The 26,324-nt window shown below is 41.3% G+C and overlaps 1 protein-coding gene across 2 annotated transcripts in view; it reads left to right on the forward strand.

Annotated features, from left to right (window-relative positions):
* The first annotated feature begins 11,474 nt into the window (after positions 1–11,474).
* Positions 11,475–26,324, forward strand: part of NPAS3 (neuronal PAS domain protein 3) — a 622,845-nt gene continuing 607,995 nt past the window's right edge. The window contains exon 1 of one of the 2 annotated variants that reach the window (XM_074824597.1): positions 11,475–11,797. In XM_074824597.1, the coding sequence (XP_074680698.1) occupies positions 11,640–11,797 (158 nt within the window). In that variant the 5' untranslated portion in view covers positions 11,475–11,639. Of the gene's footprint in view, positions 11,798–15,585; positions 15,799–26,324 lie in introns of those variants that run through there. The other variant, XM_074824598.1, reaches the window with a different exon arrangement.

Consider the following 26,324-nt stretch of genomic DNA (forward strand, 5'->3'; position numbering starts at 1 on the left):
GTTCCCTTTGACTTCAGTGGCTTGAAATAAGAAATTAACCTCCAACACTTCAATGAGACTCACTTCTTATAATGTTGGCCCATTGATTTCAGTGAAACACTATTAAAAATTATTCTCAATTCACTTTTGTTCTTATTCTTAATAGTATCAGACCACTGATTCCACTATAATACTTTCAAGACCAAATGAATGTTCAAACACTTCATAAAGACAAAAGCAAACCTCAATATACTTCAGTGAAAACTTGTTTCTTGTGGGTGTAGTTTATTGACTCCAGCTAAGCCGTACTGAATACTACTACCTCATACAAAAGAAAGAAGCATCTTGCAGGCTTTTTTGCCAGTACACTTTTATAAACATTGGGGGGGGCGGGGACGACGGACATGAAAAACCCAGAATGACATTTTCAAAAACAAATGGGTCAGCACTCCTCCTTGTCCTTCATACAAGTAATATGAAAAGTACAATATGATATACTCAAAATACTTATGCGCTTTTTTTTTTTTTTTTTTGTGTGATGCTTTGTTTTGTGCGATGTGGGGTTGGGATTTTTTTGTTTGGATTTTTTTTTGTGGGTTTTTTTGTTGGTTGGTTTTGTTTGGTTTATTTTTTTATGAAACTACAGAATTCTTCCAAAAAATCAAAATGGTAGTGGAGATAATTGGGGGAAGATGAGCATGCTTGCTTTTACTTGCTTGTTTGAAATAGACTACAACTCAATTATTACTCAAATTCATGATTGAATAAGGTGTGTTACAGTTCTAACCACTACGCTGTACTAGAATGCTCTTCTTATTCTTTTTGGTTTCCCAGAGGGAAAGCATAATCCGAACCTTTTTTTTTTTTTTCTTCCATCCATCCAGATCTCAGGTTTGGTATCTGTTCAAGACATACATAAATATCAGAGGTCATGTGTATTACAATTTGCCTTGTTTGAGCTCTTCAGAATTTGTCATTCATTTGGATTTTTTTTTTGTTGTAACCACTGATTTAACTTGAAATCTATCCCTCTACATGCAAGACAATTTTACCATTTTCCTTCAGAAGCCAGACAATTTATAGATGAGCTCAGACCAAATAAATCAGGCAAGATATATTTATAGGTCTAATATACCATATATATTAATATATATTTTTAATCACCATCATACTGTCACTCTGCAGAAATAATTAGCTGTGAGCAGGGCGTACACATCTGCTGGTATCCAGGCTAGGACACTTCAGAACAGCCAGCGTTTAGAGTTAGTCACTGCATACTGCTTGTGTCCATTAGTGTTAAGGTGAGGCTTCTGCATTTCCCTGAACTAATTCACCTGAATGACTATGTAACTATAATTATCTTTAGACTGAGCAATTTCTCCACGAGAGAACGTTTACAGTAATTCTGAACAAAGAAATATAGATTCACACTCACATTAACTTCAGTACTTAGGGGTAGAAAAAGGCATTGACTCATCTTCTGCTCCATAGCTCCTTTTCTCACAGCATGAAGCCTTGGGAAATCCTCAGTTTTGCTTTCTGGACAAGGACTGCATTTCAAACAGTGGTCTCCATTTTGGGTTGACTAGACTTCTGAATATGCATGTATGAAAACCATTGGCTTAACATTCAAAGATACTGTTTGCCTCCTGCCCACCCCCACCCTGACTCTAAGCAAAGTTAACAGGAGAGTCAAATTCTAGTTTCTCTATATGATAGATTCAACCCTGGACCCCTTTTGAAAGATTAGTAGTAATTTTATCTTCCTGCAGCATCACAACCGAACCTAATAATAAATCATTACGCATCTGCTTGCAAAACTGAGTTATTTTTTAAGATTATGGAATAATGTGTGTATGATAAAATGAACCAATATCAAAATGCAGTCCATACCTGAAGAAGTATTGTTTGGTAATTATAAAGGTGCATTTAAGTTAGCATGTTTTTCATATATATGGTATGTTTGTTTCTTTGCTTTTTTTTCTCCCTAAATGCTTGCTTTCCCCGAAAAATATGTTAAGGGATATTCTTTCAGTTTTTAAAGATCTTCCTAACTAACAGTGAAGATAACATATATTTAAACTCTATAAATTAAATAATTTAACTCCAGCCATGTGTGTTCTACTAACCAAACAGCACCATATGAACGTATGTACACAGTCTATTACAGATACCAGGACTTATAAGTAAAAGGAAGACAGACTGATTTGCAATGTCAAGCATCATCTGTTATAACAATAGGTTCAAAGAGCTTACAGTCTCTCAAAAGTAAAATTATTTTTGCATTATTCCCACTCATGGACTCTTCTTTGCCTAAGAAGCAAATGCAAAAGAGTAATGTTAGTAGAAATAGCAAGGACCCATAATAAGAATATTCTGAAATCGAAGAATACTATTGCTATTTAAACTGAGTATTTCTTCTTCCTATCTTCAGATATGCAAACTTTGAAGTATTATTAATGTATACCATTACACCAAAAGTGTAAGACGTACAATGAGTTCAAGAAAAATCTTAACCTTGTTTTTTTTCTATTTCAGGTGTCTGATATATCAGCTTTAGTCATTTTATTAATTCAAGATTTTTTTGCATATAATATCTTCTTTATTATGCAGATCTTCACCCCTTGTACTTCTCCGTAAGCTGACAATAGTTAAGTAGAACTGATTAAAATCAAAAGTTCAGCTTCAGAAAGAGTAATAGATTATAGTATATTCTAGATAAATCTAGTTGCTGTACTTGTTGGCATATAGTGAGAGACTGGATACACAGAAAGCTGTTATTGAATTGATGGCATAGAAAATAGCGTGGAATGTTAATATTCTTCAAGACAAAATTATAACTTTTTAATGAATTCAGTGATTGCGTTTGAATATTGGAAGAATTACTGCTATATGATCTGGATATCCCCCAAAAGATTCAAAATTACTTGTACCTGTACGATAGTCTTTATCTGCATATGGTTTAATTATTTTAGGAAGAAATATTGATCTAGTCAAGTGAAAGGAAGTAATTTTTGCTCTTATTTTTTAATGATGAGACCTGCCCTGATGTTACAGTGTGAAACAAAAACATTTTTCCAGAAAATTGTTGCAGAAATTGAGAAGCTGGGGAGACAAATAGTGATTATTAGAAGTTGTAACTAAAAATAAAGTCATTGTGCAGATGCTGTTGCTGTTGTTATAACATCTACTTATATGAATTCTGATATTTCTTCTTGTTCCAGACTGAAAAGGCCAAATCTATATTAAATGAATATGCTTGGAAATCCATAGGAGGTTTTCTCCAGAATAAAGGGCCCATCTCAAAAGAAACTGTAGTTTGGCTAGAGGAGTTCCCTTGCTTTTGCTTCTGCATTCTGTATGGAGAAGAAAAAGGTGACACCCTTAGCAAGTAGTAACTTTCACCAACCAGTCCTATCAAGGAACTAGTAAAAGAATCAACAATTATTATTTTTTTTAAAGTGTGTACAAATAAAGCAAATGCAGTCATTACTGGTTGTCAAGTTATTAAAGACAAATGAGTATCCATCTTGGGATGAAAACAAGAATGGTATGATAAAGCCTCTTTAGTGAATTTTGAACTAAGAGAAATTATAATTTTCTTCATATAGATATCCATATCTACCCAAACCATAAATACTTTATAGCCAAATGTATGTTGCCTCAAGTGTGTAATCAAGAGAATAATGGCTAAATTCCATAATATTGAAAGCTAAGATATTGATGACCAGGCAATTGTATTATGGGTTTCCTTCAAAGAGTCCAGAAGTTCTCCATCCAATATGTTACCGATACCTAATAGTGAGTCTCAAAAGTCACCAAGACATTCTCTATGTTGTCTACTAGTGTATAAAAATGAGATAATGTGATCAATCAGAAGAGAAGAATATTAGGTAGCCTTTTTGAGTAACTTCCAGTGAATGAAGTATTCAACTTTATTTAGACAGAAACTACAGTCCAGACCACTTTCTGATAATGAAAATACACTTTGAAGTGGTGAGAAGACTTACAACCAAAGAACAAAAAAGAAATTCACTCTTAGAGTTCAACATGTTCCAAATCTGGTGCAAGTTATGGCCAGTCCGTGGGCTACCCTATCTGTGAAAATTAACATTAATATAAAGGTCTAGCAGCGGACTAAAACCATCTCAGATTATTTTCTGGTTTTGTCAAAAATTAAACTCCCTGAGCAAGGAATTCTGAAGACTGAAAGGTAGGGACCCTTGGTTGAGTGCTGCACGTCACATTCGTTAGTTCTTTTCAGTGGTTATAGTATGGATAGCAATGATGGAAGTGCAGGTAATGTGGATGGAGGTCTAACTTTGAAGTGAATAAAGCTATCTCTTTAAGGTTCCAGATAGGCCATGTATAAATACTAGAAAGGTTGGTTTGTTTTTTAACCCAAGAGAAGTTTGAAAGAGTAAGATTTGAGATGTGTTTAAACTTTGAAGGCCTCCTATGAGTATGCTGAATACCTGAATTTCTTGATTAAGAAAAAAAGGAAGGAAGGAATTCAGACAATCAGCTTCTTAGCAGTGAGAACTGGAACTGCAGAATAATAAATAGTTGTAAATAAGAATGGCAGTTTGTTAGAGATTCCTGTGCCTGGACAAGGATGCATTTTCAGACAGGATAGCTTGCATTTAAGTGTTTGACATATATTTCCTTACAAGTTTTGATTATTTTTGGAAAAACACTAGGACCAAAGATCAAAGTATTTATTTGACTCATGTATGCTTGAAGTTTCAGAAGCTGTTAGCAGAGCCCCAGATTTACACGGCTGCCCACCTGGGACCATGCTACATAGGAACATGATGGATTGTCTTCTTCAGTGAGTGGAAAAATAATGCTGCTGTTATAAAGCAGAAAAAAACCTAACTCCCAACTGTGGAGAAGCATGGCTTTAAGGACCTAGCACAGCTTTAAACTGCCCTGGATGCTTACAACCTCTGGTGCTGAGAGACCCCAGCTCTCACTTTCACACTGTTGGTTTTGGTGCTGATTGGGACTTCCAACTTAGATGCTAAGGGAGGAAACACAGGCATGGGTAGTCTTGTGAGTATTCTTGTTTCATGTTCAGTGCCGTATGACTCATCAGAGCACTGATGGTAGCTACCAAAGAAGAAAGGCTATGTTGGACTGTACTAGACTTGTCTGAAAGAGTGAAAGGTCGATGCTTTTTTGCCGTATGTATAATTAACTTGGATCCATTCATGAAAAAAGAATTAGGAGAAAGAGAGCATGTTTAGTTTCTGTTTCTTCTGATTTAGAAGGGAATGACTATTTAGTGAGGGAAAGGATAAAAATCCTTCTCTAAGTACAGTCAACAACCTTGAGCTGCTGATTGATATTGTCTTTCCAGGACAGACCAACAGCTGCTCCTGCAAATAATTTTGGTTTAGGAACACTGACAGCAGGTAACAATAAAAGTAAATAAATAAATAAATGAATTAAAGGGAAAAGTGTGTTGACTAGCACTGTGTCCTTTATAAGTTTCACTTGTCTTATGGACGAGCAGGACCAAAAATCTGAATGTGGTGAGAACACAGGATAATATGCTGGTATCTCTTAGAAGCCCTGGAGATAAAAAGCATCTACATGATTTGTTTTTCCACTTTCTTGAATTAAGCTTCTTATCAGGCTGTGTGGTATGAATCAGGTTTTTGTGGAGGTGGAAGCAGAACAATTTAGTTGTGGTGTCCATGACCCCAATTTGATGCCCACAAAGTAGCAGATTACTCTACTTTGGAGGCATAACACTGATCTTGAAGACAAAGGGAAATGGATACACAGGTGCTAAAACTGCCTGGAGGAACATCACAGATTACACGCTCTCTGCAGAAGCAGGTAGAGTCTCAAAAAACTAGCTGGCTGCCCCTTGCTCTTCTGCTGGAGCTGCTAGAAAATTTGTGGGGGATCAAAACTGCAGGAAACCTCTGGTGCTAAGAGATAACTCATTCAATAACATCTAGGGCCTGAGCGAAGTATTCCACAGAAGAAAAATTGACTTTAATACTGATGTTCCAGCCTCGGAAAATTAGCTGTCCTTTGCCCTTTGTTATTCACACGGAGAGCAAATTAGGCTAGCTGCTGATAGAGAAAACCCGATGCTCCATCCCAAGACAGCTTCAGTGGTCAAAACAGAGCCTAGGTACGTACCTTTGGGCGTGTGAGCAACGTATCGGTCTTTCTCGGCTGTGGACTCGCCATCCTCATAAGGCTCTCAGCTGCCAGTACCAATGAGTGAGATCCTAAGATTAGCCTCAAACCTTAGCTGCATTTTCCCAGTGGCAGTGCAGTGTGCTAATCGCTGAGCCATTGGGATAGCCCTGTAGGGCATTCTTCTAATAGTTTTTCTAGTTCTTCCACTGATGTCCTTATACATCTTTTATGATTTCGATAGTGATGCTACTTTCCCCAGGCACTTTCCTTCTGTCTTACTCTCTGCTTGCTTTTCTTTTGAATACAGGGGGGGGGGGGCTACCTTAATCTTGCCCTTCATTCCCAGTGCAACCTTTCAGAAAAGACATTTCCCTCATCTGCTCTTCCAGCCCTGAGTACATGTCAAGGAATTGTGAAGACGGAAAATATTTGAGTACTTCCTATTTAAGTTCTGAGGGTCTTTTTCCTGACTTCATGTTCTATTTAGAGGTTTTTCTTCTAAACAGATGAACAGCCAGTTCTTTTTGATTTAAAATTAAACTCCAAATATTTTCTCTAAACTGCACTCATTGCTTTTACAAAGGAATGAAAACAAAATGCAACACGTGACACCATTTGAAGGAGAAAATTAAGTTATCTTATATAGTTCTAGAAAGAAACTGTATTTTTTTAACTGAAGCTCTTCTCTAATGTGCACTGTTGATAAATAGTAAAAAGGAATTCTTTCCTAACTATATATATCTCTCGCATTATACATATATAAATTTCTTTGGGAATAACTTTAGCAATATATTTTGGGATAGGAGGTAGGTGATATATATGAGGTATTAATATGAAAAATATTTTCACTGCATGTATGTTTTAAAGCTCTTGGAATATTACAGGCAACAAAAGTATAGGTCAGTTAAAGTGTTTCCTTATCCCACTTCTGCCCATATTTTTTTCCTGCAGGTCCATCTTCCCTGTTTTCTTCTCCCCTGCTATTTTCATTTCCCTTCTCATCTTCCATTCACTATTATGCAGGGTGCCTTTTGAGAAGCTTCTTTTACTTCACAGTGACGATACATATTGGTAGCAGCAACCGAAGCAACAGTCAGTGGGCACTTGTAGAGATGGTGAGTTGTAAAATAATAAATCGAATATTTAATACTTAGGCAGAAGATGTGGACTTTATCTACACTTAATGGGTGGGGAGGCTGATTACTCATTCATAGCTACGGCACTTGTGAATGATGAGGTCACCCCTATCTCAGGAAGATAAATGCCATATCCTGTTATGACATATTCCTTTTATATAAAATTAGTTCAATTTTCTCACTAGTGAGGAATCAGTATAACTAAAAAAAAAAAAAAAATCACTTCAAGATAAAGGCATTTTTCTACTGTAATTCATTATATATCCTATTTTCATTTTATTTTATTTCTGTTCTGTTTTGTTCTATCTTATCCTGTTCTACGTATGGTATTTTACTCTCTACCTAAATGATATCTGACTAAAGTGAAGCAAAAATTAGATGATACAATGAAGCTTTGTAGCATTCTCTCTCATACCTGTCACAGGCTCCTTCCAACAGCAGATAATGAAAATTCAAAGTCAAACCATTTAACTTTAAGTAAATGGAAATGAATTTCCAGAGAAGAGATATTTTTTCACCTGTGAAAGAAAGGAACAGTAGTACACTGACAATGTGAATAAAGATATAATATATAATTGTGATAGAGAGGTATATGTAAAGCATAAATATTAAATGTTATTATATTACACACTGTCATGTGGTTTTAATTTTTATCTTCACTATGTTTTTGCCTGAGAGGAAGGTCTACAGTACATTGTTAGAAACAGCAGTACTCTTTTAGAATATTTCTTAGCTTAATCAATACTAAAGCAACTTGCAGAATGTCTTACAATAGTATGTTGTATTGAGACAAAAACTATGTCACTTAGACACCAGAACCTGTCAATAATTTGAGCAAAATGAGAAATAAACTAAATTAAAAATATTGGGCTTGATTCTCATCTCATTTACACTAGCATACTGCACCAAATTAATTTAAATCCACTGTGGTATGTTGTAGCACTGGTGAAATATGTGGTGAACTGAGTCCACTCTACTTAATATTGCATAGAGTACAAGCCTTATGATGGATATTTTCATTGGTGTATAAAATAAGTCTCAGAAATTCTTAATGGATTTTACCACCGTGATTAATTTGCTGGGAAAAAAAAAAAGATACAAACAATCAAAATGGACTTTCTTCAGATATGAGATTTTTTTTAAAATTTGATATCTTTTAAGGGCTATGAGAAAGAAAATGCTTCTGTATTCTGTAGACATTCACAAACCTACCTTTGAATTTCGCTCGTCTTAAAACACAAACCTATTTGCCGGTAGCTCCACGCATTCAGTGGGACTACTTGCGCAAGCAAAGTTATCAAGACTGACTTTTCAGTTACATTAACACTTAAATTAAGATATTAATCAATAGTCATAAAAGATCTTATTAAATATCAAGAGATGGTGGTTCTGCCTACGCAGATGAAAAGTGGTGACTTTCGGGACTAAGCTGAAGCGAGCTTGGCTAAAGGCAGGCTCTCTGTCCTGGCTGTCCCTTTGAAACATGAAAATCTGCTTAGAGTTGCCACTGTAGAGCAGAGTGACAATCAATGGATGGGGACTTCGACATGATTACATCCACTCTACTGCCTGGCCATACATTGACAGACAAAACTACTGTAATGGAGTGATCATTTGGAAAATGGCTACTGCTCACATTTAAATTCCTTTCAGTGTTATTCCATAGCCAATTAGAGTGGTAGCCCGGCCTATATTCATGCCAGTCTTGTACTATATTGTAAGAAAAAGGAAAGGAGCAGCTCAGAAGTCTTTAATTATTCCTCCAGCCATTTATTGACCTGCTCTCTAAAGGCCATATACGGGCCTTCATCTGCATGCAAAATTCCTATTGACATCACTGGGAGGGCCACAGGCAGATGGAGGGTACTTTGTAAACCTTACATTTTAAATATGTTGTAAGAGAAAGGCGCAGAATTCGCAGTCATTTAAAAAAGTGAGCAGCTTTATCTAATCTTGCTCTTTAAACATGGAGTTTGAATAACATTTTTCTTAGCAATAACATCCCCCCTCTTCTTCACAAGCTAACCTACACGTTTCTGTAAAGTCTTCATATTTAACACTCAAACAATTGATGTCCCTATAGTATAAACAGGATAGATAATGAATATAAGTGGGATAGAAAATTAATCCTACTTGCGAGGAAAGAGAGTCATAATTCACTTAGGCTTCTCAGCTCTTACGTTATGAGGTCTTCAGCTAACTCATGGGATCCATTCCACATCCCACAGATGCTCATTATGAATTCTTTTTATGTGCAACATGTGGGGACTAACCAGTTTCATATCTCCTGGTATTAGCTGCAATCCAAAGCATTTTGTATTAAAACGGAATGCAAACACAGATGCTATTTAATACAAAGGATTTGAATGCAGTCTCTGTTTTAACATAAAGTTGGTGTGTCTTAATTTGGTTTGAAACAGCAATGGAAAGAAAAGTCAAGATAAGAGGATATTGTTAGATTAGGAGCCAAGCTATGATTCCACGAGGCACACAGCTGCATGGGAAAAGGGGAGAGTGGCCCAGGTGACAGCTTTGATTTACGGAAGCAAAGGTTACAACGCCTTTGAGCCACGGGGCAGCCTGGGACATCTGCCCCCTTCAGAGATGCTGCCGTAGCCTTTCCACCACCACGCGGATTGTGGAGTGCAACCTGTGTTCTGTCCCAAGCAACTCCTCTGGGTATGAGCCTCGGTTTCCTCAGAAGCGAGTGCACAGTACCGCTGCCCTCCCCTCCGTGCAAGGTGCACCGCCCCGCCGCGCTGCCTCCTCCGCCAGCTTCGCTCGCGGGGTTGCCCGCGGCCCCGCTCTCCCCGCACGCACGGCACCCCCAGCTCCGGCCACCGGCAGCTTGGAGCTACAGGTCCGCGGTTCGGAGTCATCCGCGGGGATATCCGGTGGGACCCTGCTATGGGAGGGGGTCTCTTCTTCTCCGGTTCCCCTGCTGCCCCTGACTCGGCACGCCGCTCTTCTCCCCTCCCGCCCTCCGGGACGGGCTCCTAGCCCCTCGCCTCCCGCTGCAGTTGCGGGAGGGGGGGGACGCGGGGCGCAGCCCCCGTGGCCAGGCGGGCTCCTGTGCCTGTGCCCCCTCCCACTGCCGCCCGCAGCACGCCGGGGGAGCCGCCGGGGGCTTCGGGGGTAGGGGGGGACGCGTCCCGCCGCCGACCCGCGCTCCCCGCCCAACTTTCCGCGCTTCGCTCCCGGCGTCCGCCCTCGGCGGCGGGTGGCCCCGGCTCCGGCGGGGCCGCGCACCGCCGCGGCCCGGTTTGAGCCCTCGGCGCGGGGGGGGGCGGAGGGCAGGCCGCCCGGCGCGCAAGGCGGGGGGGCTGCGCGCAGCCCGGGGCGGCACAAAGGAGTCGGGGGCTGCGGCCGCGCGTCCCGCGGGGGCCCGGGCCGAGCCGCCCGCCGCGCCCGCCGCCGGAGGGGAGCCTGGCGAGGGGCCGCTCCGCAGCTCTCGGCGGTGTAATTGATATGTTGAAGCAGCAGTAGGGATCCGTGCGTGCACACGCACCGCACACCTTACAAGTTTGACTAGCAATAACATTGCTGCACACTAGGAGGGGAGGAGAGTCAGCTCCCTATAATAGGGAAGAAACTCTGCCATTGCACAAAAGCGGCGCATTTCCTCGCTTGTGAAAACCGTCCCTTCATAGAAAGAAAGAAAAGGCGGGGGGGGGGGGGGGGGAGCAAAAGCAAGTTACCAAGAGCAAGAACTTGTGCTGCAACAATCCTCCACTCTTCCTCTTCTCCTCAGGACTCTGGGAGCAGGGATATTCCTCCCCCTCCCCCCCGCACAGTTGGCGCTAGCCCAGACTGTGGTCAGCCGCCTTTATTATTACTTCATTGAGACAGAGAAATCCTCTAAGACTTGCATTTTGGGTGGAGGGTGGGGGGTGGAGGGACGAGAAGGAGGAGGGAAAAAAGGCAACATTTGCTGCTCATCATTTTCACTGCACCGCTAAAGTAATTGCGCCCCCCTCTCTCCTCCCTGTCCCTCCTCAGCTTGGATTTTTCTCTTCTACAGCTCCAGTGGTATTAGACATACCTTTTTTTTTTTCTTTTTTTTTTGTAGCTTTGCTATTCCACCCTCCCCCCCCCCCCGCCCCCCCCCCCCCCCCCCCCCAATCATCACGCGTTGCATGTTTGCAGTTCGGTAAAATCCCCCCCCCCCCTTACCCCCAGCCCCCCCAAACTCCTCTCCATCGCAGCCCAGCAGCTCACATCAAAGAGCCCTTCCTCACTCCCAGCGGCCGCCACTCACTAATGGGATTGCAGCGTGCCTGGCTCTGCTGCTGCAGCCGCCGGAGGGAGAGTCGCTGCTGCTGCACCTCTTCGCCGAGACTAGCCGGGTGCTGAGCCGCGGGGATGATCAGGATCTTCCCGGATTTCAGCGTGCAGGTGACGGCGGCGGCGGCCGGCGGGGCGGCCGGGGGGGTGCCGGCGGCGCCGGGCATGGGGCGAGCCGGCGCCGCGGCCAACGGCAACCCGCAAAACGTCCAGGGCATCACCTCCTACCAACAACGGTGAGCACCGAGTGGGAGAGGGCTGTGCGGCTCTTCTCGAGGCTCCCTCACTTGCTTTTTCTTTGTGCTTTGTGTTTCTTTGTTTTCTTTTTTTTTTTTTTTTTTTTAATCTCTCCTTGTTGTTTGTCGGGGGAGGGCTTGGTTGGAGGGGAGGGTTTTTTCTTTTTTTTTTTCTTTTTTTAAATACAGCATCTTTTAAAATGCACTGAGAAGTAAACACATTCTCCTAGTTTTGTCTTGGATGAGCTGGAAAGCAACAATAGGAAAAAAAAAAAAAAAAAGAAAAAAAAAAAGTGAGACCCCGGCAGCTTAGCTTGGCTGCTGCAAAGTTTGGGATCCCGTCCGCTCATCCTTTCTAAAGAGGAATTTCTCAATGTCAATGCCTTGTGCAAATCCCAGTGTGTGGCAGCCAGGGGGATAATTGATCATGGTATGCTGATTGATAATTTGCTTTCAACCAAGAAAAAGAACAATTTTCACTTGGGGTTGCACACTTGCAATTCCACATAGTAGTTTTAACACTATTATCATGTCACCTGTTACCACAGGGAAATATAGCACGAAACCCTAAGTATACTCAGCACTGTTATTTTTTCATCTTAAATGCATTCTAATGCAAATGCAGGAAATTCACAGAGAGCGCCTTTAGGAAGCAAGCGTAGAAAGTTGGCAGTAAGTCATAATGAAGTTTAAAGACCTTCCCCATTTCCCCTAACAATTCATCGATATGTGCTGATACTAACGTGAAGCTTAATTAATTACCTGACACGTCTTTGTGTTTCTACGAGGCAAAACGTGAAGTTTGAATCTGTTAGTTTTCGCTATCAGAAGCTTACAACCGAAGCTGAATCCTCAAAAAAAAAAAGTAGATGACAACAGATAAATGTAGGCAGAAATCGGAGCAAAACATTTACATTTCTCTAAATGCAATAAAAATGGCACTGTCCCAAGTATCTTGCTTTCCACTATTTCATTAAATTAAATACTGAGAAAAATGTGGTATAATCTCAAATATCCAAACTAAATATCTCTATGATGTAAAAGAAAAAAAAAAATCACAGGAAGTTTCAGTGTAATATTTCAAACTTAATTGGCTTAGGAGCCAGATTTAGATAATCGACCATTGCCTGTTTTGTTGTTCAGCAACTTTGAGTTGCTTCCTATAGTTTTGGAAAACACATGATGTATTTTCCATTTGATGCCCATGATAGACAACGTTTGGTGGTAACTTTTGTAGGTTTTATTAAATGAAAAATTAATAGGAAGCTGATACTCCTGAAATAATCCCTGATGATGCCTAAGCAATTTCTTAGCTGAGAAACATTTGAAACTAAGTACGAGTCTTGTTTTGCTCAAGCAAACACACCAATTTTTCATATATTAAAAAAAAAGCAAGCTTGAATGTGAGAGATATAAAGAACGGATTAAAGTTTATTTCCTTTCATGGTTTCTGTATGATTTTTGTCACTTATAAAATATTTAAATTACAATGGAAACTGACGGACACTTTAACGAGGAAGTACAGGCAGCAATCACAATAGTTTAGTCTGTGAAGTGGGGAAGTCAAGGGTCAGAAATGTCAGATTGGCTTTTAGACAAATGAAAGAGACCTCTGGAGACTTTAAGTTAAACAGAAATATATAGACAAGGCAGCATGCCATTTTTTTCGTACTTCGCGTTTAATGGTTTGATTATGTCAGTCTGTAATCAGGAAGAAGTTAAAAAAGCAATACTTCTCTGACAAACTAACACCTCTAATCCAAATAGTGCTTAGCAGACATCCAAGTACTTTGACTAACAGGAATCCAGACCAGTCTGGATGTCTCGCACACTAACCTAACAAGGGGAAACATTTTTGCACTTCTTCCAAATTTTGGCTATATATTATCGACAAAACAGCGTGCTTTACGTAGAACGATTTTTCTTCGTGCTCTCTGGAAACTCTTAAAATATAGCAGACACCGACAGCTTCTTATGCTATTGCAAAAGCCGAGGTGACACCTGTTAACTTTTTTTTTTTTTTTTTTTTTTCCCCCCTTTTTGGAGGCGAGGAGAGAGATTTGCCGGCAGGGAACGGCATGTGGTACTTTCTAGACCCCCCTCTCTCCAGTTCTTCATCTCCACCTGCACCCCCGGCCGCCTCCCGCCGCCCCGGCAGCGCGGCTAGCCCCGGGGTGCCGCCGCCGTGGGGTGGCGGGACCCGGGGCCAGGCGGCCGCCATCCCGCCTGCGGCGGCTGCGCACGTGCGCAACGGCCGCGCGGAGGCCGCACGTGCGCAGCGCGGGGAGGGCAGCGGCTCCCCCCTCCATCCCATCCCTCCCCCACCCCGCCATCCATCCCATCCCGTCCCGTCCTGTCCTGTCCCGTCCCCGGGGCTGCGCGGGCGGTCCGGGCCGCTCCGCGCAAAGTTACGTCGGTGCGGTTGCCTCCTGCGGGAAGAAACACTCCGGCCTCGGTGCGAGGCCGACGCCCCGCAGCCAAACTTCCAGGTGCTTCGCTAACTTCTTCCCCATCGGCGGTCCCCTGCGGCTCACGCGCGCTCACCCCCCATTCCCCCCCCCCAACTTTTGGAGTTGTCGCGGAAACGTTTCTCGTGAATAAATCCCCGCCACTTTCGGGGCTTGCTCCTTTCCCCAAGGAAGCCCGCTAGCTTTTCCCTGGGAGCGGGATCAGGCCCAGGAGCTGCACTTCCAAGGCAGCAGCAGAGCTGCCACAAAGTTACCTTGGAGATGGAAAGCTTTTAGCGAAGGAGTGATTTCTCCTTTAAAAGCTCTCAGCGCTCGGGTTTTCCCGACGTCCTGGAAGGAACAATTAAGGTAGCGGTTTCTTTTCCCCGCTCCTTTATTTCGTGATTAGTTTCATAATCTCCAATAAACCAGCGTGAAGTGCTACACCCTCTCCCCGCCGAGCGGGCCATCACTCTCGTTAGCGTTTCCAGCATTACGCCCTTCATTCCGCCCGCACCTAGCGGGTGCTCTCAGGACGTGCGGCCACATTCTCGGAGGGGACCGGGGGGTGCCCCCGCGTCCCCGCGGGCGGGCCCCAGGCAGCCCCGCGTCCGGCCCTGCGGGCCGCCGGGCGCTCGCCTCCCCCCGGCCCGGGCCCGTCCTCCGCCGTGGGAGCCCACGGGGGACACGCCGCCCGGGCGCGGTGCGCCCCCGCAGAGTTGCCTGTCCGCCCGCCTCCCTCCCTCAGCCCCTCTTCCCCGCTGGAGCCCAGGCTCCGAGGAGGAAAGTGTGCGAAACTGCAACTGAGTGGCGTTGTTGCGCCGGCGGCGGAGGCTGTGTCCCCTGCACGCAGAGTGGGAGCGGAGCTGGGGAAGCAGCTGGAAAATGCCCAGAAATACTTTCACAGCGGTCAAGCCCGGAGATCCCTGACTCCCCTCCTTCCCTCCCCCGCCCCCGCCCCGCTAGTCCCATGGCCTGGCGCCCCGCGTAGCCCGGTCCGCGGGCGAGGGGGTGCGAGTGTGGGTGTGCGCTGGGTGTGCGTGCGTGTGTGTGTGTGTGCGTGTGTGTGTGTGTGTGTGTGTGTGCCGCACCTGCCGGGCGATGCCAGCGGCCGGGCTGCCCGCCGGGGCTGCGCCGCGGCTCGCTCCCCCCGCCGCCGCCGCCGCCGCCGCCGCCGCCGCCGCCGCCGGCCGCCGCCGCTGCCTGCGCTGGGCATGTCTCTGGGGCCGGCGGGGCCCCGGCTCCCTCCGCTCCTCGGCTTATGGACGGCGGCAGCGGCTGCAGCAGCGCTAGCAAGCAAGCGAGCGAGCGAGCAACCTGCACCAGGACTGCGCGGAGGAGTGGGAGCCCGCGATGCTTTGGCCTCAGTACTTTTCCTTAGCCTGTCTGGCTAAGCAGGGCCATTGCTGCCGCCGCTGCTGCTGCTAGACACACAACACACACCAACATCAGGAGGGGGAAAAGTAAGGGAGAGAGGAGAAAAAAAAAAAAAAATCCCAGGAAGATGGCGCCCACCAAGCCAAGCTTTCAGCAGGATCCTTCCAGGCGAGAACGGTAACACTTTCTCTTTATTGAACCTGCAGCAGCAGCAGCCGCAGCAGCGCCGGGCCGTGCCGTGCCGCCGCCGCCGGGGGCCGGGGCTGGCTGCCATGCCGGGGTGGGGGGACCTGCCGCCGGCACCCGCTGCTCGCACAGCCGGGCACCGGGAGTTCCTCCTCGTGCGTACCGCCAGCCGCACGCGCACACACACACACACACGCACACACAGACACAGACAGACACACACACACACACACACACACACACAGGGCGAGCCGCGCAGCAGCAGCCCCGCTCCGGCAGCCGCACCGCCGCGGCTTCCCGGAGCCGGTGCTTGGCGGGGCGCGTTGGCGAGCGGGCGTGTGCGTGTGTGTGTGTGTGTGCGCGCGCGGAGGCGGGAGGCCCCCCCCGGGCGGCCCTCGGCGGCTCCGGGGGCGGCGGGGCGCCGCGCCAGGCCCGGCTTGCCGGGCGGAGGGGCCGGCCCCGCCGGTGCGGTTCAAGTGCGGCTAGGCCGGAGCGGGGGGGCCGCGCCGCCGGTTGCGCCCGCGGGGCTGCCCGGCCCGGCCCGGCCCCCCCCCTGCTCCGCCGCTGCCGCCGCCGGGCGGGCCGCGGGTGCCGGCGCCCCCCGGGGCGGGCCGAGCGGAGCCGGTGCGCGGGCGGGCGGGGAGGCGGTGCGGCGGTGCGCGGGGCCCGCGGCGGGAGGCGGGGGCGGGCGGGGGGGGGCGTGGGGGGGTTGCGCTCCCCCCGTTTGCTTCTCGGCCCGCCGCCTGCCCCGTATACTTTCGTCGGGGGAGAGTGCTCCTCGCAATTAATCTGCTCTGCTGGTGACACGAATTGCCCGTAGCGGATTTGTTCTAGTAAAGTGAATCTTTCTAGAAGTGACTGGTAGGAAACAAGAGTACAAGTTCATGTGATGTTACTTTGTGATTCTTACAAAAGTATTCAAAGCTCCATTGCTGCACTGCGATGAGATGTATGCCCAGAAGGAGAGCAGCCAGAGGGTTTGGGGTGGGCACCCCCCGTCACTTCAGAGTTACAAGTGAACTTGAGGGTAAGGGGTGAGGAAGGTTCCTGGTTAGCTGTAAAAACGGAATTTAACATTTAGACAGCTTTTCAAAGTAGCTAGGTCATGTGTTACTCAGTTTATATTTCACAGCACAAGTAAGTCTGAAAAATATTTAAACAAAAATAAAGTCTAGGGAATCGGGCTCATTTTAATCTTAATTTCAAACATATTTTTTAGTATGATCAGCATTTCTGGTACAACTTCCAAAACCCACAGATTTTATCTAAATAGCTATGCCATTTTTCCTAAGGAAGCAGACTGCCCGGTATCAGAAAACCCTACATTTCATATTCGCCGCTGAAGTGTTACTGCGGCTGTGTTAGATGCATTAGTATTAACTGTTGCACTTTGACAAGGCTATATTGATATGTAGCAGAATTTGGAGATACGTATAATGGGAAAACAGTGCATCCTCAGAAGTCAATGACTTAACTTACAGATTTTCATCTTCAACTATAAATATTTTTTAAATCTCCATTTCAGTGCCTGCAAAGGCGTTTCTACTGTGTTAATAACACTTCTAGCAGCAGGCTTTTCTCCTGCAGAGTTCTTTGTTGGAAAAACAATTTGTATCAATAAGTCCTGTCCCCCCCCCCCCAACACACAATTCGGCTGTCTTCTTTCTGAGAATGGTACTGTATTAGTGCTAAGTGTATTTGCCAGGATAGCTTCAGTAATCTCTCCAGCAGAAGCATATTTGTGTGCCATTTTGGGAATTTCTCTGAGATAGGAATCTTGAAGATAGAATTAATTTCTAGGGGAAACTTCATAGCCTGTGCATGAGTGCTTTCTTTATCACCTGTCTCCATTTGGCATTCGGAGAAGGTAAATCAAAGTGCGCGATTTGTTATTCTGCTCCACTTGAGAGCTGAACTAAATAACACTTGGTCTGAAATTCTGATTGAAGTTGTAGGAGGATATACTGTATTTAATTTAATGCCCTTTAATAGCATCTTCTTGTTCAGCTCTGATGCTGTCATTTTAAAGGTTGGATCGGAGTAGTTTTTCCCTGTAGGGAGTGGGAGGAGTAATCATTTCAGGGGAAAAAAGTAGTCTAAATTTCTAGAACACTAATAGCCACAAACTTGCCCTAGTGTCCAAGCAGTTGTTTTTTGCCCTTAGGGTTCACTTTATCATCACTCTTTACAATGCTCTGAACAGTTTTAGGTACAAATATCACATGTAGAAGTTGATGACAATTTTTGTAACAGAAATAACTGCGATCTGTTTGTTCTTCAAAAAAAAGTTTTGGAGAATGTCGATCAATGCTTCAATAAGCAGGCACTTATGTACATTTTATTAAAAGTTATGTAATGTGCTCCTGAAGTCTTGCATGTAACTGTTTATTTAAGCTGTCTTTGTACGCATCCTTTCAGCTTTCTGAGCCAAGTTTTTTGAAATACAGGCACGTATCAGTTACTTAAGGGGTTTTGTAGTCTCTTCTTAGTTACTACTTCAGTAAACTAGTTCTCAAGATTAAGAATCCTGTAAGTGAACTTTGTGTACATTCTGTGTTTAGTCTTCACTTCAACAGCTTTTAGGTAGCTTGTGTTATATTTTTTCAAGCCAGAGGTTAGTGATTACAAAACAAATGTAAAAAGTAGTAGCTTCTGATGCAACCAAGCACTTGAATTGTTTTGAAACTTTTTCCACCTGTTTAGGTTTTTTAAAGAATGTTTGAAAAGTAACACACTTATATTTGTTAGGTTTTCTTTTAAACTATGAGTGTTAGCAAATTCTACAGTTACAATAGCAGTTTAGGACTGTTCAGTTGTGTGGATATATAACCAAGAAAATTAAATACACAGAAGTGTCATGCATATAATATGCCAGCATTGATTTGTAAAGCATATCATAATATCACAGTGCTATTGGTTTAAAGTGAAAGAGAAAAAAACCCTTTATTTTGGCATTTCTTTCTAGAGCATGAGCTTAAACATAGCAGTGATAAATGATGATATGCATTGTCTAACACTTGCTTTTATATAAATAGCTCCAGAAGATTGCTTAAATGATAATCGAAAATATGAAATAGGGTGGCCTTCATATCACAAGGCCAAGGGTCTACAAATGGAAAAACTGAAATAATGAAATATTTCCAAGGCAACAGACTGTCAACAAGAACAGTAATGCATGGGCATATCATAAAGCTACCAGAGAGGATATTAGATCTTATAGCTCTAGAGCCAGGAGTTATAATGACCTTTATTAAATAGAGCCCTCCCACATTACAACAATCTTTCCGATTTCTGATTTATGGATTAGCAGTCATACTACTCTTCATAATTTGAAACATTCTCCCACCATATTTGATTTGCTGCATTTTTCTCCACTGGAATCATACATTATTTAGAGCTTACACGAGAGTATTGATCAACAAAAGTTATATTACATATTTTCAGTAACTAATGGGATTCTGAATAACAGGGTTTTGTCTGCAGCACTGTTTCTACATTCTTCACAGCACAACTGATTTTTTTCTTACAACTTATATCCAGTTAGCTTGTTTTGTACCAATTTAATGGCATTATATTCTAATGCTATAAGTTATAAATAATTAGAGAGTTTTGTTAACAGATTAATACAGCACCCAGAACCATAGGTATTTTTAAGGGCATATCAGGATATATTGTCAATATCCATCTCCTTTTATTAGTGTCTTACTTGAATTTCGGAGTCTAATATATTGGCAGTTTCAAATCACATTTGTTTGAAACTTGGCACACAAGTTGCCAGCCCAGATGGGAATTTTACTGCGAGAGTGATGTAAAACAGTTGTTGAAAATTGACATTCTAGGCATAAGTTTCACCAGCATCCTTCCTAAAAAGTACAATGTTTAAATAAATGTGTGTTTCATAAAATGATCTTTATAACAATACCCTCTTTATTGCTAAATCTTTTTAAGATAAGAATTTTGAATAGCTGATACGGACCATGAAAACTAACTGTTACCATTTTATTAACATTTTGGGATTGATTCTGCTCCCATTGAGGTCAGTAAGATGAAATCGTTTTACAAACATGGCAGAATTTCATTTGATATCAATTAAGTAATTGGGTTTTTTGAATTTAGTGTTATGAGACCGTTTCCTGAAATCTCATCTCATGTGAATAAACCTTATATTCAGTCAGTCCATCAGATTCATTTTGTGTTGTTGTCACTAGAGGCTCTTGCAGGTGTAAAAGCACCTTATGTGAGATGAGATTTCAGCATTAGTCACATTGTTTCAAAATGAATCAAGCGAACTTGTTCTGCAGGATGTCAGCCTGGAAATTTGGTTTTATATTTTAAACATAAGATATTTTTAAGGTACATAGCCAAGACTTTGCATTTGCACCCCAGTCATCTGTTTCTTTGGTTGGTTGGTTTGTTTGTTTATGCTTAATGTTTGGTCTATTTTTTTTTTTTTTTTTAAAGAAGTTGCTAAAGATTTATGGCTATGAGAGGAAATATTTTGAAAATTCATTTCATAATAATTGCATTTTTTCAGAAGAGGCAATTTCTTTCTATGTAATATTTATAAGGCTACTGCGTGTTATCTTTAACATACAAAGTCCCATTAGTGCGAATGAGGTGCGTGACTTTTTGTTTAATAGGACTTTGCATAATAAGGATAATTTGTAATAATACTGCATTTTTCTGCATAAGAAGATGTGCTATAGTAAGAATATAATGGTTGCTGCCATGTCTTATATGACTAGAGCATTGTTCTGTGACTAGCTCGAGCAGTAGTTTTGCAATACACAAAGTCCTAGTCAAATGAATAGGACTGTTGTGCCATTGATTTGAACAGGACTTCGAGTAGTAAAAATATTCATTAATTTTGTATGCTATAGTAGCATATTACACAGGACAGAGAAGGTATGTTAACGGTAGGACAGTATTTGTGTCTGTAACTTGGCAGGACTGGACCCTGTCTTTGGGAGAGTATTGGGTTTGAGTTTTACCTTAATCTTTAGAAAAGTCCCAAATGAAATTATGCATATAATTAAAGTATACTACAGAGAATCACAAGCAAGGATAATAGTACTTTTACCATATAATTCAATAGATGTGAATTTGTTCTCAGTGAGATCACAGTGACAAACTTTATCGTACTTAGTGGGAGGAGGAGTGAACTTTGCATCTGTGTATTATTATAAAACACGAAAGTCTTGAGATTCTCAAGTAAAAATGTAGCAGTCCTCAAGGAGATTCTGGTCTCAGCCTGCTGCAGCTAGATACTGAGAGTTATGCCAGCCCTTACCCAGCGCTCTGCATGCAGGCGAGAGTCAGGCACATTAAAGAACAAGTGATATGTAAGCAAGAATTTGAAAGAGATTACCGAAAGCAGAGTTTTGAAGATTTGTTACAGGATATTTTCCCAGCCTTTCTTATATGTTGCATTTTGGACTTTCACTCTTTGGCCATATCTTGTCATTTGTCTGTTCTAGGGAACTTCTCACTGATGTCATACAATGTCTGAAGAAGACTTTAATATTAATACTGAGTATTTCTGTAGATATGTTTCTTTATATAGCTTAGTGTGCTTCAAAAGGCCTGTAAACACTGTTCTACACGTTTTACTGATGAGATAGTTATGCACAAAAGATTTTTGAGAACTAGCAGAAGTGGCAGAAGATGTCAATGTTAGCACTGGGAATGAAATTCCAGCCCCCATTTTGACTGTGTATTCAAAGATTAGACTGCCTTCGTTAGAGGGATTTACATTTCTTTTACAGGCAAAACCTCCTCTGAAATAAAGTGCTTTCAGAGAATGGCTTGATTGCAATTTAAAATTAGCTGTTAGCTTGATATATAATAGAAGTTCAACACTTACGTTAAATAATTTAAGTGGAAAAGTACTGTTCCATTACCTGCAGGCATGTTAGGTTTACATATGTATATAGTGAATTTACAGGATATACTCTGAATAATATGTGTGTATGTAATCTACAATAATGTCCCTGGGGCTTGGATTTTCTGAAGAGCCTATTGGATTTAGGCATCCAACACACACTGCATTTCAGTGAAATATGGGCACCTAAATCCTATAAGCCCCTTTTAAAATACTTGCCTGGGAATTTTGTCCCCAACAGGAATTTAGGACAGGCTTCATTACACATTACATTGTTTTAAACTGAATTTTATTGAGTAATGAATAGTCTTTGAAAATAATTTTGGATTAAATCTTAAAGGGTTATAGTTTTGCTCGAATTTAGGTACAGAACTGTTATATTTATGTTGGGGGGATTTTTTTTTCCTCTTGCTTATGCGTCATGTTTGAAAGTCATGTGCAAATTCACATTATGATCAGTTTACTCACAGCCTAGGCTTATAGGAGTTAGGTGGCCCAGAATCGTCCTGCCAAGGCTGTAATTCATTTAGCAAAAGTATAACGTACCAAATTTTAGAAGAACGCTTGTTAGAAAGCTGTTTTTTCTTAAGAGATGATGGGAGGCCGAATTTGTTACTTAGTGGGAAAAAAAATGTAAGTGGGCAGTCTTCACAGGTCAAGGTTGAGGTCAATAGAAAGAACTGAGTGACTGAATCTGTACAGTGCTGGCAGTGGGATTAAAACAGAAAAAAAGTCTTAAAAAAAGAGAATAGTTGCCAATGGTACGTATCCTTCAACCTTCACAGCTGCAAAAAAAAGTAGCTGATTTTATTTGTCTGACTATAGTTAGATGTAGGATTGGCATGTTTGCTTCACCTTTGCATAAATTACTAACAGTATGGACAGGAGGTTCTCAAAAAAACTGCACTGTAAAAAAACAAAACTGTTTTCTCTCAGTAAGTAACAAATAGAAGGTGAACATAAAAAGAGAAACAAATGCTTTGGGCTAATTTATTTGTTCATTCTTTCTGAGTTGCTGTTCAGTTTTACAACAAAACTTGCATTTCTTGTGGAAAATCAAAAGTACAGTAATTTTTTTCAACGGCTGAATGAGCTAGATAAATGGTACTCAAGTAGCAGTGTTTGAAGGATCCAAGTAGTTTACTAAAGTATCTTAATTAATTGGATGTTCACTTTAATAGTGAGGTTTCCTGTTTGTAGTCAGTGCTCTGTAATGAGAACATATATTTGATACGTAAATGAAATATATGATTTCAGAAGGCCCATTTTTATTCGAGATTTATTTTTATTAAACAACTGTTTCGGATCAACAAACAACAAGAAATAAATGGAGGCGACAGAAAATACAGACTTGAGATGAGAAGCATGATAGAAAAGATGCAGCAAATTCCAGATCTTTCAAACATATATGCTGTTCCTTTTATCAGTCACCCTACTTACACTTAAATTTTGAAACTAAGAGTTGATGTCTTTCCTGTTATTCCTTTGTTAACAGGAAGAAAAATGCTTCTCTACAGAATTGCGATTTGGAAACTGTTATTCCATGCTTTTTGAGGGCAGTTTTTCGAATTCTGTTTTTGCATCACTTCTCAAGACCAGAATAGGGGACCACAGGATGTAGCAAACACTGCAAATTCCCTCTTCTTCCCCTCAAAATTATTTGACATACTGAACATGCATCTTTAGGAACACCCAGTATTTAGATTCTGGATTTAGAAATCCTTTCAGAGTGATGACTTTTTAAAAAATTGATTATTAATGGTTTTGTGATACTACTGCAAAAAGTATTTAAGTCCTATTCATTACTTATATTTTTCTTGTGGCAATTATCATATATTACAATATTTGTTTGATCAAATAGGAACAAACCCCAAAATGATTAAGGGAAAAAGTGTCTTTTAACTGACAGAGAATGGCAGAATATTCCACCTGAAAAGCAAAATTAGAATTATTCTATATTTATTCTGCTTTTTACTAATTGTGAGGAAAACTTTAAAAGATTTTCCAGTGACTTGTATACATGTATACTGGAAAGTGTAGGCATATGTTGTATGTTAGATTAACACAGTATATGTATTTGCTTAAAAGGAAATAATGCTAGTTGATTGTCTTCAGCAAGCTATAAATGTCTTACTTTAGATAAAGTTAAATGTAAATACATGCATTGGAATGGCGATTTTTTTTCCTCTAATGCTGTGAGGGAAAAGTAGGCTCATCCTTTTTTTTTGCACATTTTTATTGTTCTGTGTAAATGTAATTTGTTAATCCTGTGAAATTTGTCATAGATAAATTTGCTTGGATTATCTTGTCACCACCGTATCTGCATTCTTTTGTTCATTGCTTATTCATAATTTAACAGTCTGGCAGTGAGCCTTTTTGGGATGCTCACAAAAGATATATGACCTCTACCAGCTGCTACTATAACCTGCAGAATGCACAGCAAGACATTAGAAACGTGAGGATTCCTCTACTGATTAAAGTGCTCTTCATTTAAACAGTCTGTTCATAAGAATCTCAGGAATCTTTGTGGATAGCAGTTTTGATTTTTCTTTTCTCACAAAATTAGTTCTAACATTTTTTTTTTCTCCCGAGTGGGAAAACTAACATTGAATCTTAAGATGGTGGTGCTTTGCTTTCAGATGGACTAATGGAAATTAAATCCCTCATTATATATGCACATGTATACATAAGTGTGCATGTGCATATACACATTTGCATATATCTCTATCTATGCATGTATATATATGTATTTCCTGCAATTTTACAGTGGGAGAAATTAGTGCCCATGTATGTTATTTTAAAACTAACTCTTCTATTAGGATATTTTTCAGCACATATTATTATCCAGTACTAATTTACAGAAGAGTTGTCTGATTTAACCCTGCTTTAGCCCCAGCATCTTACAGATTGTATTGTGTAAATACTCGATATTATACAGTACATGAAAGACATTAAATAGAATGTTACTTGAAGTGTAACAACATTTTAGATTTTCATTATTCTCCCGATTCAGTTTAGCATATAAATTTTTTCCCCTTTTTACTTTTTTTTCTTTTTATCTGCAGATCAGCTTGTGAGTAATGGCTAGTTTTTACCTCCCCTTTGTGCTGGCACATGATTATAGTTCAAAATAATTCATTGCTAATCCATGCAGTATTGGTTCATCTCCATCACTCTGTTTTGTGATTAGAGCCTCAGGCCTGTAAGAATGTCCTTCTGCACAGTTTTCTATCCTGATTTTCTTTGACTGGAACCCATATTTTAAATAGTTCTGTCATTACTGTTCACCTAACAAACCTTTTGCATTTTTTTCAAAAAGGTATCAATTACAAGAAATTAATATTTTGGTGGTGTTACTTTTCAAGGGTTTATGAAAAATACTTGTTTTCCACTGCAGTAAGTCTCCAACAGTGGTATATATAAGTCTTGGTTCATCTCAGCCGATGATGGAAATCTGACTTGAGTTTCTCATTTTTCCTTAGCAGTCTGAATTTCCTGTGTACTTATTTACATTAGGTGCCTCAAGAAGTCCAGGATCTTAAAAAGAAACACTGTGTCTTTTTTAAACAGACTATAGTAGAATAGTAATTACAATCTTGTCAGTTTTAACACAATATTTCAAACATGGCTGATGTAAAATAAAGCCGACGGAGGAACTTTTAAAATATATAGGGCCTGATCCTACTATGATCACTCTGGTTGAAGTCAATGTTTATTGGGTCAGATATGAACTGATACCACATTAGAGCTGGGCTTATATGATATAATGATATTGTACCTTGATCAGATTTAATTTTAATATTTCCAGATTATGAAGTGAAACCATCATTTTATTTCACATCAAATAATGCTAGTTTTATGAGAAGGTCATCTAAAAGATTTTTCAAGACTTTGTTTCAGCATTGAGTAGTCCTGTGTTCCTTTTAATAATTACTTTCATCTCATTGTAGCCGTGTGTTTGAAAGTGTAGGTCAATAAGGATGATCGCATTCAGAATTTCATGATCTGTGTAGTGGAACAAATTGAAAGCAAAGCCTGTATCAATCACTGTGAAGGGAGGGTTAATTGTTACTGCTTCTCAAGCCTCTGGACAGATAAACCAGTAATGAAATACTTATTGCTCTGATATGTGAATGGTTAAGGATGAAACAATGGAAACAGAAGCAGTCTTCAAAGATAACAAAAAAAAGCAAAGAAAAAAGAATAATCTGGACTAAAGTAAGATACCGTATATACTGTGTATTAACATTTTTAAAGTAATTTTTTTTAAATCTAATATAGCCTTCTAGTAATGATGTAAGACAGCAGAATGTATTAGGTTTCTAAAGCGAACATGAAATATGAATTTAAAAGCTTTTATTATGCAAACAATTTAAAATGGTTTACATAAAGTCTGGACCTTAGGTAAAAGTAACATTTCTAGCATTAAGTGTTTTCTTTTCTTTTCTTTGTTTTTCATTTGTGGTACCGTTAAGTGGGATTTTTATTCTTTCTTTAAAAGCACAGCTGTATTTACTAAATCGAGTATGTTTTGTTTTCTTGTGAAGTCGTTTTAAAGCATTTTGTCTACAGCCAACCGGGACTCTAACGGAGTGTTTAAAGATAGAAGCAGCAAAATAAAAATGAGTGCAAAAAC

This window comes from Strix aluco, chromosome 4, assembly GCF_031877795.1.
Source record: "Strix aluco isolate bStrAlu1 chromosome 4, bStrAlu1.hap1, whole genome shotgun sequence".
NCBI classification, from domain to species: Eukaryota; Metazoa; Chordata; class Aves; order Strigiformes; family Strigidae; genus Strix; species Strix aluco.